At 37.8% G+C, this 13233-nt stretch overlaps 1 protein-coding gene across 8 annotated transcripts; it reads right to left on the bottom strand.

Moving 5' to 3' along the window:
* Positions 1–1808: 1808 nt before the first annotated feature.
* LOC122087503 (cold-responsive protein kinase 1-like) lies at positions 1809–11951 on the bottom strand. Of its 8 annotated transcripts, none has more exons than XM_042656682.1 (9): positions 11811–11942; positions 11616–11680; positions 10953–11006; positions 9649–9780; positions 7486–7601; positions 7150–7360; positions 6093–6330; positions 3391–3541; positions 1809–2443 (listed from the first exon to the last, which is right to left on the bottom strand). In XM_042656682.1, exons 4-9 carry the CDS (start codon positions 9719–9721, stop codon positions 2006–2008), a joined length of 1227 nt encoding a protein of 408 aa, XP_042512616.1. In that variant the 5' UTR covers positions 9722–9780; positions 10953–11006; positions 11616–11680; positions 11811–11942; the 3' UTR covers positions 1809–2005. The 8 variants fall into 8 exon arrangements, with proteins under 8 accessions (XP_042512616.1, XP_042512641.1, XP_042512633.1 ...); XM_042656707.1 differs by having other exon boundaries at positions 10959–11006; XM_042656699.1 differs by having other exon boundaries at positions 10959–11006; positions 11616–11949.
* Between the last annotated feature and the right edge of the window lie 1282 nt (positions 11952–13233).

The raw sequence follows: 13233 nt of genomic DNA, 5'->3' as shown, positions 1-13233 counted from the left end.
AAAAAAAAACATTAAACAAACAATAAAACGATTGTTAACTATCTTATATTTAAGAAATTTGAATATATTTTATTAAATAATTAACAAATTAGAAAAATATATTGCACATTATTACATTAAATAATTGGTAAAAATATTAATCTATACTCTATTCTATCCAAAATATACATATAAACAGTCGGGCTAAACGTGTCTGGTCAAGTCAGGCTTGTAAACAGGATGGGCCATTCAGGCCCCTATCAATTTTACCCCTTGCACCGTATACTACCTATTTATAAACGGGTCAGGCCTGAACCTGACACGTTTAATAATCAGTGCAATTCGGGCTGATTTTTAAATGGTCGGGCCCGATCGATCCAACTGGTATGGGCTTGGGCTTGACACCGTAACTGGGCCGATCTAGTTTGATAGTTGGATAAGCTCACAGTCGGGCTAAACGTGTCTGGCCGAGTTGGGCTTGCAAACAGGATGGGCCATTCAAGCGCCTATCAATTTTACCCCTTGCACCATATACTACCTATTTATAAACGAATCAGGCCTGAACCCGACACATTTAATAATCAGTGCAATTCGGGCTGATTTTTAAATGGTCGCGCCCAATCAATCCAACTGGTATAGGCTTGGTATTGACACCCTAACTGGGCCAATCTAGTTTGACAGTTGGAAAAGCTCTCTTCTCCCTCTCTCCCCCCCCCCCTGGGCGCCCCGTGTGATGATATGAATCTTACAAGGGTAGTTATTGGTGTCACAATTATTTTGTGATTTATCTGGAAGTCTCAAGATAAATTTGAGCCGTTTATTTTCATGCCTTTTCATATCGCTACTCAAAGTTGGGAGAAAGTGCACATGAATGGGTAGAGTGCTAGTACACATGTATGGACATCCACAAGATGCATGCCAATACATGGGGGTATTTATTAGAATTAGACTCTAAAATTTGGCAAATGGATAATGTAGATCATGTGGTCAGAATGGATACAAAGTTTATTCACGTGGCTGAATAGATTTTTTGTGATGTTTGGAAAAGTAACAGACCCTCGTGATAATAATTATTGACCAAAAAAGAGACCTTCTCAATGTCTGAGTGAATATTGGGATTTCTCTAGTTGCAGGACTCATCAGCTTTAAGGTTGAGATCATGAATCATCTCATCAGAAAGAGTAAAATGTTTTTCCATTCCATTCTTGAACTTGGAGCTCAAAGTAGACCCTTCCAATCACAAATGCTTCAATCTTGTACGGAAATCCACCAGGAAGAAGGAAAGTGGGGAAGGGGATGAAACTAGGTTGGGCTGGGTTGGGAAAATGAAGAATTTTGAGTGAAACCAAGGCTGAAGCCCAACCTGAAGTAGTTCAAATATAGGCCAAAATATCTAATAGGCTGGTCCAAATTTTTGAGCTTAAGAGCAACAAGACTTTAGAAAACTACACCATGTCTTGGAGAGTCATTGAAAGAATCAAATTTAGGTCAAATCTGAAATGGACTAAGTCAACCAAGTCATATTTGAACTAGAACCAGATTTTGGATCATAGGTAGGCCTCATATTCCCAACCCATTTGCCATCATATGCCAACTTTCAGCTCAATTGGACTTTACCATCTGTATTCACATTGTGGGGATTATTTCACTTTGTTGAACTCAGTTCAGATTCAAATGATTCCCAGTTTTAATCATATTAACCAACAAATCTGTTCAATGTAACATAATTATCAATTCCAAGCAACTCTACCAACTCAACCAGAAAAAAAACCAACATAGCTACTTTCCAGTAGGTAACCATGACATTTACTCATCCTGACATACCTGTATGAAGTTAAAAATATTTGACATATCTCACCATCCTTATTTACAAGCTTACTTTGCTACAAGGATCACTGAAAGCAAGTTAACATGAAAAAAAAAAAAATTAATGGGGTTATACAAAATTTATAAGTGGTAAGAAACCTGAAAAATCAACAGGAAATGAAAAAAATTGTAACATTATTCACACAGATGACCTCTCTGATCAATTGCTTCTTTCATATGTGGAATTGAAGGTCATGGTGCTATATGTGGGGTTGTAAGTGGAAGTGGTGTTTCCTGAAGAGGGGAATGAATAATCAACCTTGTCTGATCCAGAGGATCCCATGTAAGATGTAATCTTCGTATCAGTCTTCTCATTCTGACCTTTTTTCACTTTGAGATCCATGAAATCAGAGATAAGACCTGGCTTCATTATCTTCATGTCATTCACATTCACCTCACCTGTTAACATCTTGACCACAGTTGACATTGATGGCCGGAGCTTAGGTGCATCCTGGGTGCACAGCAAGCCAATCTTCAAGGTCCTGACTGCTTCCTCAACATCAAAAATCCCATCCATTGCTGTGTCAACCAATGCCACAAGCTCCCCTTGCTCATGCAGCCCCCACGTCTGCAAGAGGAGAATCCCCACATGTGTTGTCTATGCCACCATTGAGAAATTTTAGAAAATGGGAACGAGTAATCTAAAACAAGTAAAATCACCATTATTGATATATGTTTGAAACCACTATAATATTCCCCAAGGGACAATCTAGTCATTTCCATGCAAAAAGGGCACCTCGACACACTAGCACATGCAGGAGCTGAATACAGAATTTAATGGGACATGCCTAGCCCGTCTCAGTTCCAGGAATCCCCCTAAAAAAAGGGACAACCTCCTAACCAGCCCCTCACACCAAAAAGGAAAAAAAAAGATGGCCACCCCATGATTCTGAAACCAAAGAGGTTTCATGCACTAGGCTTTACTTAGTAGGCAGAAAAATACTATACTAGGGGGAAAAAACTTTATATGATATACAAAATAAAAGGTCTACAAATTATTCATCTTCATGGATGACCTCCCATCAAATGTCCTCAATTCCTTTACCTAGGTTGATACAAATCTCACCACAAGATTTTGGTATCTATGACCCTTTTTGATTATGTCTTTCCAATATTGGAAACATCATTGTATAATGATATTACTTAGTAGAATTGGAAGATTTGTATTCCAAGTGAGATAGCGAGATACTTAATCTACAGTATCTAGAACTCTGGTTGAGTCAAAGAAATGGATAACGTCATCCATTTATCAATCAAGACTGTCTGGTGCGTCAATTATCAATGATGTTGATCAATCTAACCTCCGGTCTATTACAAGTATTTGGGAGGATAAGACAGAGAACACTGCTAAATCAAGTATACTGACAACAAATAGCAAGGATTAATCGATGTATTAGTCTTATAATCATGCATGTGCTTTATGTGAAATGATATTTACCAGCTATAGAAACTTAGCTAAAAGCCAGGCAACAAATTTGTCAATTAAACATCAGCAATTCGAGTAAAAATATTGAGTCGGGTTGTAGGTTCCTAAGAGTCTCTTACCCTTTCAAGAAGATATTGTTCTTCAACAGGCAACCGTGAGTTAGTGTTACATCTACCACTAACTATTTCCAGGAGGAGAACTCCAAAGCTATAAATATCTGCTTTACGTGTCAGTTGTCCCCGTATTGCGTATTCAGGTGCCAAATAACCTCTACAAAATGGTAATTGAATATAAAGCATCACAAATTAAAAGGGAAAATTTGAAGAATTGAAGTATATGGAATCAAGAGTGGAAGCTAACTTCAGAACAATTTTGGTATATCATAGCAGCAGACAACATTTATGTGGTCTTATTCCAATTTTACACTGTTAGAGGTAGTCTTGTAGACTTAGAAGTATGGTTCAAAGGCTCTGCCAAAATAGATTCATTTCTAAAGCAGCATTCAATAATTATGGTTTTGAACTCGAAAAATAGTTGCAAAAATTTTAGTTTGAAGGATCCAGATAGAGTCAGACAGAAATGGTGAGCTCAATCCAAAGAATATGGGCGGAAAATGCGACACTGACCAATATTCATGCCCAAAACTGGGAAATATCTTCTGCAGAAAACCAAACAGATTAACGAAAGCAATCACTTGATCAACATGTACATTTTGATAGACTAAATGGTCCAGAAAAGTCCTAGTGGATGGTTACAACAGTCTGATGAGCTCAACCTTCTTGTGTTCACCTTTTAATTGAGATCATGAAAATGGAAGATATGTGTCCATCCCTGCATGTGGACCACTGTCCTCAATGGGTAAATGCCAATATGACTTCTATGTAGGTAAACAATCTCAACCACATGCCTTAATGCAGCATTAAGCCTATGTTCAATTGCAAGGGGAATTAAAGGGAAGGATAGGAAAGGGAAATTTTCGAACTTAAAAAAGAAATCTTTGTAATCATGACCCCATGTGACTGTATCAATAACTCCAAATCATTCCATATTTCAATATTTGGTTATTAAATTGGGGAAATTACTTAGATCCACGACATAAGAAAAGTAATTACAAGATAAGAAGGTTTAAAATATGATTTACATCCACAAGAATAGATTTTAAAAATATTTACTTAATCCCCAAATCATTTATTGTTTGTCCTGTCCAAGATAAAAGTAAAATTTAACTTCCTAAAATACCCTTTTACTTCACCTCTATCCATAACCTTTCACTTCACCTCTATCCATAAGGCTAAAGTTAAGTCTTATAGGTTGACCGTTCTATTCTTTGAGTCCAGATCCTTCCAACTACGTTCAAAGAAAAAAGGTCGAGCCCTGCAACTATGGTTTCCATCCATCAATAGAGGAATCCCTTCATTATTTCTTATTTACTGATTCTCTCTCTCTCTCTCTCTCTCTCTCTCTCTCTCTCTCTCTCTCTCTCTCTCTCTCTCTCTCCATTTATAGAGAGGCCAATTGTATCCGAGGATGGTCCAACTGGGTATGTCCAACTTGGATTTGGCTTGTCTTCAATTCTTCATCCACCAATTCTTTACCAATTTTTTATCTTCTTGTGACATGTGTCCCCTTCTAATCCTACGGATGAGATAAAACCTCCTTTTTCAAATCCCTATTTCCCTTGATAGTGTCAAACCAGGAAAAGAATCGAACCAGGGAGGTCTCTCTCTTAAAAGCCACTTTCTCTTTCTCCACCCTTGCAAGGCATAACCATTTCACCACCTCTCTCTCAGTCTCTCTCTTCTCTGCATAAGAATTAGAATCACCCCCTTTCCTTTTCAGATGAGGGCCAGCGATTTTGAGCTCGCAATGCTCAATCTCTTTCTGCGAGAGAAAATAAAACAAAGAAATTTCATTCCTTTATATATATGGAACATGAACAAAACCCACGAATTTAAGTATCTTTACTCTTCGTTCTAAAAAATTTCCGTTCTCTTTTTCCCATGATCAACGGCTCCAATCTCAGAATCTTTGAGATGGAGGAGGGAAGAGATGATGATTGAAGTTGTGGGCAATGATGGGTTGTAGTCTCAGCAACAACAGCAACAGCAAATGATTCTGGGCGAGAGCGGCGGAGAAGAACACGAGGTGAAGGCATCTAAGAAGCGGGTTGAGACTTAGGTCCAGGACAAGACACGAAATCTTATCAGTTTCCGATGAGAAATGGATAGTCTCTTCCATCCTTTTTTCATTGAACGTAGTTGGAAGTATCTGGACTCAAAAAGATAAGAATGGTCAACCTATAAGACTTAACTTTAGCCTTATGGATAGAGGTAAAGTAAAAGGGTATTTTAGGAAGTTAAATTTTACTGCTATCTTGGGCAGGACAAACAATAAATGATTTGGGGATTAAACAAATATTTTTAAAATCTATTCTTGTGGATGTAAATCAAATTTAAAACCTACTTATCTTGTAATTACTTTTCTTATCTCGTGGATCTAAGTAATTTCCCCTATTAAATTTCACTCTACTTTGCATCCAAAACCCGTTGCTAAAAATGTAAAATAAAAATTTAATAAATATGGTAAAAATTTAAAGTAGTTTATACAATCACATGGGGTCATGATTACAAAAATTTCTTAATTAAGTTTGAAATTTTCCCTTCCCTACCCTTCAATTCCCCTTGCTACCAAACAGAGGCTAAGGGATCATTGTGTTAACCACATAGTGTAGAGTTACCACACCAAGATGACCAAGAAATTGAAATTCACTCCTAATAAGGGTATAATTTTCACAAGACCAAAGTGGATCCTTTGAACTTACATTGTTCCGGCAACACGAGTGCTGACATGTGTCATGTGGGATGGAATAAGCTTTGCCAGACCAAAGTCTGAAATTTTGGGATTAAGGTCTCTATCAAGGAGGATATTGCTTGCTTTGATATCTCTATGAACAATATGAGGCCGGACTTCCTCATGAAGGAATGCTAGCCCACGTGCAACACCAATACAAATTTTATAACGTGTTCTCCAATCAAACTGGATGCTACTGTGGCCGCCTCCTGAGAGTAAACACAACCCAAATCACTTTCTAGATGATCAATGGCTTAAGACTTATAGATTCTGTAAATGAAATAGAGGCGCAGTAATTGCTAAAAGAAATATTGACACATCCTTGTTTCCTCGTATCCAAGTGCCAAATCCAAACTCCAACATATTAATAGCATTTTGAAGTTCTCTTTCTTATCTTCTAATCAACAATGGTAATTATTTTATCATAATAAAAATATGCAACTGTAAAATTTAATGAGTTTGAGATGGTAGGGGGTATACTTGCCCATCGACTTACACCAGTTAAAGAAAAGAAGAAAGGTTTTGAATCTTCAGCACAATCTGTATATTCGGTACAGATCCAGAATAAAATGGAATAGACATATCTAGGGAGGATTCAATTTCGGGCGACCATTCCCTATAAACATAGGTCATGGTATTTTATTTTACAGTTGAATCAATATGAAAAAGGCCAGTGCATATTAGGAGGTCTAGCTGAGATTTTCCATTTCTTGCTAAAAATATCATTTAAATCTTGTTTCTGTATGCTACTAACTTTATCAAACTTATAATAGTAAGAAATCTTAGCAAAAGATTTATCAATATAGGCCAATATATTTGTCCTGACAAAATAAATAAGAAGACTTTCAACAGGTAAGAATACAAAACAAGAAAGTCTATTATAAAGGCCTCATGAGGTAGAGCGTCACAGAATTGGCAACAGATTGAGTTGATGAGATATAATTTTCTTTTTCTTTTTTTTCTTTTTTTTCTTTTTTTTCTTTTTTTAGAGTATCCAAGCACTACAGCAAGAAAGGAACTGGAATTACCAAGAAGAGTCCGTGCAAGACTATTATTCTCAAGGTACCCATAAACCAAAATTCTATGGTTTCCTTCTGCGCAACAACCATGCAGCTTGACTAGGTTTTCATGCTCTATATCTGATATCACTTTTATCTCTGTCAGGAACTCCCGGACTCCTTGCCTTGATTCAGCTGAAAGTACTTTGATAGCAACAACCTTGCCGTCTCTAAGCCTTCCCTGAACATAAGCAAGTATTTGGGAAGATAGAAGAAGCCATTAGAGGAGTCATTGAACCACTATTCTCAACAAAACAAATCTAGGTGAAGTTTTCAACTAAAATGTGAAAACATAATGAAATTTACCTTGTAGACACAACCAAAACCACCTTCCCCTATTTTATTTTCTGGACTAAAATCTTCGGTAGCATTCTTTAATTCTCTGTATGTGTAATGTTTAACATTCTGGATGCCTGAAAACTCTGTGATAATGTGAAACTAGTCAGATGCTTATAAACAGATAAAGCAAAAGATTGAAGACACATAATATGCAATATGGAAAAGACAGAAGATATAGAAACACAAATACTGTCAATACCCATATACATATATATATATATATATTATAGGAGGAGGAACGCTACCCATCTGCATTCCCCACGCCCAGACACAGCCCCCTGTTTTCAGGGGGACAGGGCGTCTTTTCACAGCCCCGGAAACAGGGGGATGTGTCTGGTGGGTGTGGGGAACGCCAGACGGGTAGCGTTTTTTATCCCATATATAAGGGAAAATATGTTCCCTGGTCACAGAGCCCCTGCGTCAGCATGGGGAGCCAATTTGGGGGTGCACATGGGCATCAAAGGGGAGTGGGTTTTTTGGGTTTCACAGGGGTGGGGGCATCATTTTGCCACCCTCTATGTCTGGGCGCAGGGGCCACGTGACCAGGGAGAGCAGGATGGGTAAGGAACATTGATGCAGTATTGAAGACAAAGAGGAGGAGGACCTGATTTGGTCCTACAATGGCTGATTGCTTGTGTCTGTAGGGATTCAGTTCTGACCTGGTCATAGGGATAGTTTACTCATTTTGTATTGTTTTAATGTTTTCTTTATTAATAGTGTTGGACGGAACTAGGTCTGTTTTCTAGCTTGAAATACGAGTTTTTTTTTCCGCAGTCCTGGATGAACTAGGAGTTTTATAAAGCTGGTTGGTCGATAGGTATGTGAAGTCACTTTTTTATTTTATTTTATTTTTTCAAGTTTCAGTATAGGATTTGGTCCAAGGTAGTCTTATCGGTCCATAAATGGTCTATTCCAATTATATAAATATGTGCAAAGTTATACATCCTTCTACCAAAAAAAATCAAGACCCAAATCCGGAAATTACGACTTAATAACCTCAAACTCTTCCCAAGTTGCTTCATACAGAGGTAACCCATGGAAACTTGTTTCCTTCTTTGTGTACCCGATGGTCAAGAACTGCTTGTGGAAGTGGCAGAAAAGGCATACATCCCCTCCCCAACCCCCCCCCCCCCCCCCCCAAAAAAAAAAGATTGATTTTTTTGAGTTAATGAACTTCGATTTTTCTGCACGTAGTGTGGATTCTCAAGTTCAACTTGGTAGATTCCAAGGGGATTTCAGGTGGACTCCTGTCCTGTTCTATTTCTATTCTTAAACTTCATTCTTTCCATCAACAGGTCAGTCTATTCCAAATCTTAAGCACCTGTGCACCCTGTTCTGTCAAGTTTTTCCTGATAACTTTCTGTGATCATAATTCTCTTCAAATCTGGAAATTGAGAACCTGGTTTGTTGCTCTCTGGATTTCTGAATTATTCTGCTCGGTTAGACTAGCTAGAATACTTAGTTCTAGTTTTCCTACTCTGTTCTCCAAGCAGCACTAGGGATCGTCTGTGTCTGTGCAACCGATACTTGTTCTCTGATCTCAGAGATATTTTGCAGACATATTCATTCTACTGGTAGAGAAAAGAATTCGACTAGAAAATCAAACTTATTTGATTTCTTTGCTTCAAGTTATTAATTTTGTCCCTAAACCTCTCTATTTCTCTGTTTTGGAGATCTTGGTTCAGCTAGTCAGTTCGGGTTCTGCACTTCTGCTATTTTGGAACCGTTTTGTATTAAACATGTTAAGAAAAAACAGGCTTCTGGTTTGAGCATTCAATGCCTTATTCTGTTTCTTCTTCTTGGGAAGTCCCTTATTAGAGACTATAACTTCTTAAAATGCATGTTCTTCAAGGTTTTACATTGACACCACTTTAGTTCATAGGGAAGTCCGTTATGCTATGAGATAGCCCCTTGTCTTGGTGATGCAAGATACATAGTGCACATATTTTACCAATCAATCCCCTTCCCCAAGCACACCCAGAGAGTGTATATGTATGTGTGGGTGCACGTTGTTTGACCGATAAAATAATAGAAAAAAAGCATTGACTTCAAATAAGCATAAGCCCTATTGCATTGCAATCCTATACAGAAATAATTATCCTATAAGTTTCTCAAGTTTTAGCTGGTTACCTTCAACAGCTTCAACAGGTACGCTATCTGAAGAAGTTTTCTTCCTTCTAAACAAGAAAGAGAAACAAGTCATTACTGTATAATGCACCACCAACAAGCTTTCAATGTCTCAGCTCTAAAAGAACCCAAAACCTGCCAATACGAACCACAAAGTAATAGATGTTACCAAACAGCCTAACTGAGCCCAATATATCTTTCCACCACAGAACTAGCCAAAACGATATCTTATTGATAAAGGATGAATTCAATTAATTTCTAGGCCAAACATAGAAACAATCAATTGTTTTGATATTTAATCTTCATATTCTCTATCCGACTGAAAAGCCTCTAAAGTTCTGACTTGTAATGTCCAGATATTTTGAGAATCCTTGTTCCATTGATTTATGAAGCAGAGCAGTTGAAAGTTTTTAGAGCAGAGAGAGTCTAGGAAATGCTAGCCTTTTGCATCTAGAAAATTGAAGATTATAGGTGGCTCTTATCAGCTTCCTACCTTGCTTTTAGGTAGATTCTAGGAGGCTCTTATAGCTTTCACAATTGAGAAAAATCATTCTAGTATGATATAGACAAAATGGACCAAAAGAGTGGCAATGTAAACTGTATGGTTATACAGATTCATTAGCCTTAGAATAGCCATTCTTTTACATTATAATGCAGAGAGGTATTCCTGATGCATCTGGTGGGATCCATCTACTAATGCCACAATGTCCAACCAGTGTAGACTCTTATCAATTCATCAATGACAGATAGTGATCCAATCCAATGCATCAGGAAGGAAAGGATTGAAGCAATTCCTTCCCAAGTTTTACAAGTAATATAACAAAACATTAATAGAGGAGAACAAGCAAATCAAGCAAATGAAACTGCATTCAGAAAGGTAATTCTTGACAGTGTGAGGGGAATAAAAGAAAAAACTGAAACTCGTGTTTCATTTTATAAATCTATTACTTCCGAAAAAGAGAATTTATGTCGGCCATGAATGCGAATACAATCAACATTCCTAACTCCCAATACGAAAAGGTGGATCAAAAAGGCTAAAAGAAAAAGTGGATTAATGGATTTACACAAAAGAAAGTGGAGAAACTCATTATGTGCACAGAAATCCTTCATTTCAGATTCTCATTCCTACAACTCTGAATCCAATAAATGCAGGAAGAAGAAACACATAATAGAAGTGATTCCAAGGTCCAAGCATTTTCAGTTCTGGACTTCCAATTCATAATAGGGTCATGCTCTAAAAATTCTAATGAACCAATTATGAAGTTTCCATCTGACAGTTCCTTAAAATGAATTCAATAAGCTCTGACCTCTACCCGATGAGTCAAAGTTACACACGAACAAATGGAGAGCTTTTAAAACCACTGCCACATGAAGGGGAAACTAAGAAAATGTCAGATTCATCACAATCGCACTTAATATCTCATAAGCACTTCAAAAGGAAATAAATATCAAAACCCTATAAGGGAATCATATTCTCATCTGCCAATTATCAAAACCCTGTCTTGATTGATCCTCAGTACTTTCTTAAAGCCGGAAAAGGAGGAAGAAGCTTGATTGCAAGATCAAATTTTTAGAAAACAGCAAATCCTAAAAGGGGAGTTCAGAGATCTAAAGCCTTATCAGCAGTTACTACCCACATAGGAAAAGAAGTCAAAGAATAAATAAATAAATGAGAAGTAGAAAATGTATTATTCACACGGTAAACTGAATCAAACTAGAGAAATTTCAAGAGCCCAACATATTAAAACCCCAATATCTCATATAATCAGAAAATTCCACTAACATCCACAACTCACTTCAGCAACTAACCACACCTAATGAACTAAAAAAACTGAATAAAACAAGAACAATTCCAACAACCCAACACAGAAAAACCCAAAGATTAAAAACCCAATACCCCAAAACAGCTCACAGAGCAAACAGAACTTCCAGAATCACAGACATCCCAAAGACCCAGATAGTAAATTTACCTTGAAGGCCAGGTCGATGCAGCATAGATCAAGATAAGAAGTCCCAGAATAAAGAAAGAGGTACACTGACAGACAGAGAAAGAAGCAATGAAAATTGGAAGGGTGAGCTGGTTTATATCTCCCTCGTACCCCCACAATAATCGAGCACAAAGATAGAATCAAAAGCCGCAAAAGAATAATGGTTGTCTCTGAAACCTGAATCTTGAAGTCCACGCTGGGCTGCTTACGCTCTTTTGAATCTTTCCAAAGACGAACATGAAAGGGTGAAAACACCACAACACAGAGCTGAGATGTCCAACGAAAGGTCTTGAGTGTGTAGGCGACTCGGCGCCAGTCAAAATGTCAAAATGTCAAATTGAATTGCAGACGGGGAAAGGGGAAGTGCGACCCTACAAAACTAAGATGTAGATCCCTATGCTGAATCAGAACCCAGGACAATTGGATTGGAATCTTCGTTGAATTATAAATTGACTTTTAAATTTTTTTTTATTTTTGGTAAGGAAATTGGACATCACACTCTATTAGAAGGTATGAAAAATTACATGATTACTCACTTTTGTGTTTATTTTTACAAAATTATCCTTTCTTATTGAGACTCATGGCAATGTATTTGCCTATTTGGCATCGCCATCATAGGTTCTAAACATTTGAGGTTTCGGTCTCCATTGGAAAATTGAGAGCGCCTCTATGTGCGCTTGCGCAGATGTGTTTGTGTTTGTACTTTTTACTTTGAGGAGAGTATAAATAGAGAAAAGAGAAAGCATTGAGAAGTTGCAGGAAACAATTGGTGAAGACGATTGATGAACTTGCTGGAGGAGGAGATAGGAGAAGAAAGGGGAGATGCTCAAGATGAAGTATTGAAGCTGGGACTAGAGGGGCGGGACGTTAGTGGGAGGGTGGGTGAAGGCGGGGAAGAAGAAGAAATGATGGTGAAGCCTCACTGAGGCTGAGTTGCAAGGAAGGGTAGACATGGAGATAGGAGGCGGAGGGTGGAGTACCTTAGGGGTAAAATGGTCCAAGAACATACATGGGTAGAGGGTACCACTCTTTTGGGTAATTTTATAAATCCAAACATGAACTGGGTAATTTGGTAATGAGAAACCTAAGTGTGGTAATTAGGTAATTTTTGCTAGAATCTATACTGTCACCAAATAACTGATTGGAGAGGTTCCCAAAAGGCATCATGCATGGCTCTTGCGCTCGCTAGCGGGGGAGGGGGGGGGGACAATCAAAGTGCTAGGGGAAGCATCAAAAACAGTGTGATTTCCATCTCCTTTACTATTTCAGGAAAAATTTTGGCTACTGATCATTTTGCAGCCAAGTAGCTGCAACCTTTGCTGGTAGCCAAAGAAATGGAATAATTCATTTCACTCTAAGGTTCAAAAATACCCTCCTAAGTTTTAATATTTTTTAAAATGGCCTCCAACATTTTGTTTCTTTGGCTTCCACAAGTCGTAGCTGCAATCCAAGCAACAACTAAATTTTGTTCCTCCTTTTATAGGCAATGGATGATCATTTTATGCCCCCTTCTATATGTGTGGGTGCAAGTGCCATATTATATTTTTAGGCCTGGGTCACATCCCATGACATATGAGGTGAAATAGAAATTGTAGGTGAA

The sequence above is a fragment of the Macadamia integrifolia genome, chromosome 2, assembly GCF_013358625.1.
Source record: "Macadamia integrifolia cultivar HAES 741 chromosome 2, SCU_Mint_v3, whole genome shotgun sequence".
In the NCBI taxonomy this organism is placed as follows: domain Eukaryota; kingdom Viridiplantae; phylum Streptophyta; class Magnoliopsida; order Proteales; family Proteaceae; genus Macadamia; species Macadamia integrifolia.
This window is presented reverse-complemented; position numbering and strand designations above follow the sequence as displayed.

What these genes read in the sequence shown, in the direction of transcription:
- LOC122087503 (XM_042656699.1), bottom strand. Translation starts at nt 9,721, where the DNA reads ATGACTTGTTTCTCTTTCTTGTTTAGAAGGAAGAAAACTTCTTCAGAT. An exon ending in ACCTGTTGAAGCTGTTGAAG is followed by an intron (nt 7,602 to 9,648) that starts GTAACCAGCTAA and finishes ACATTATCACAG; the next exon opens with AGTTTTCAGGCATCCAGAAT. An exon ending in GTTTTGGTTGTGTCTACAAG is followed by an intron (nt 7,361 to 7,485) that starts GTAAATTTCATT and finishes GCTTATGTTCAG; the next exon opens with GGAAGGCTTAGAGACGGCAA.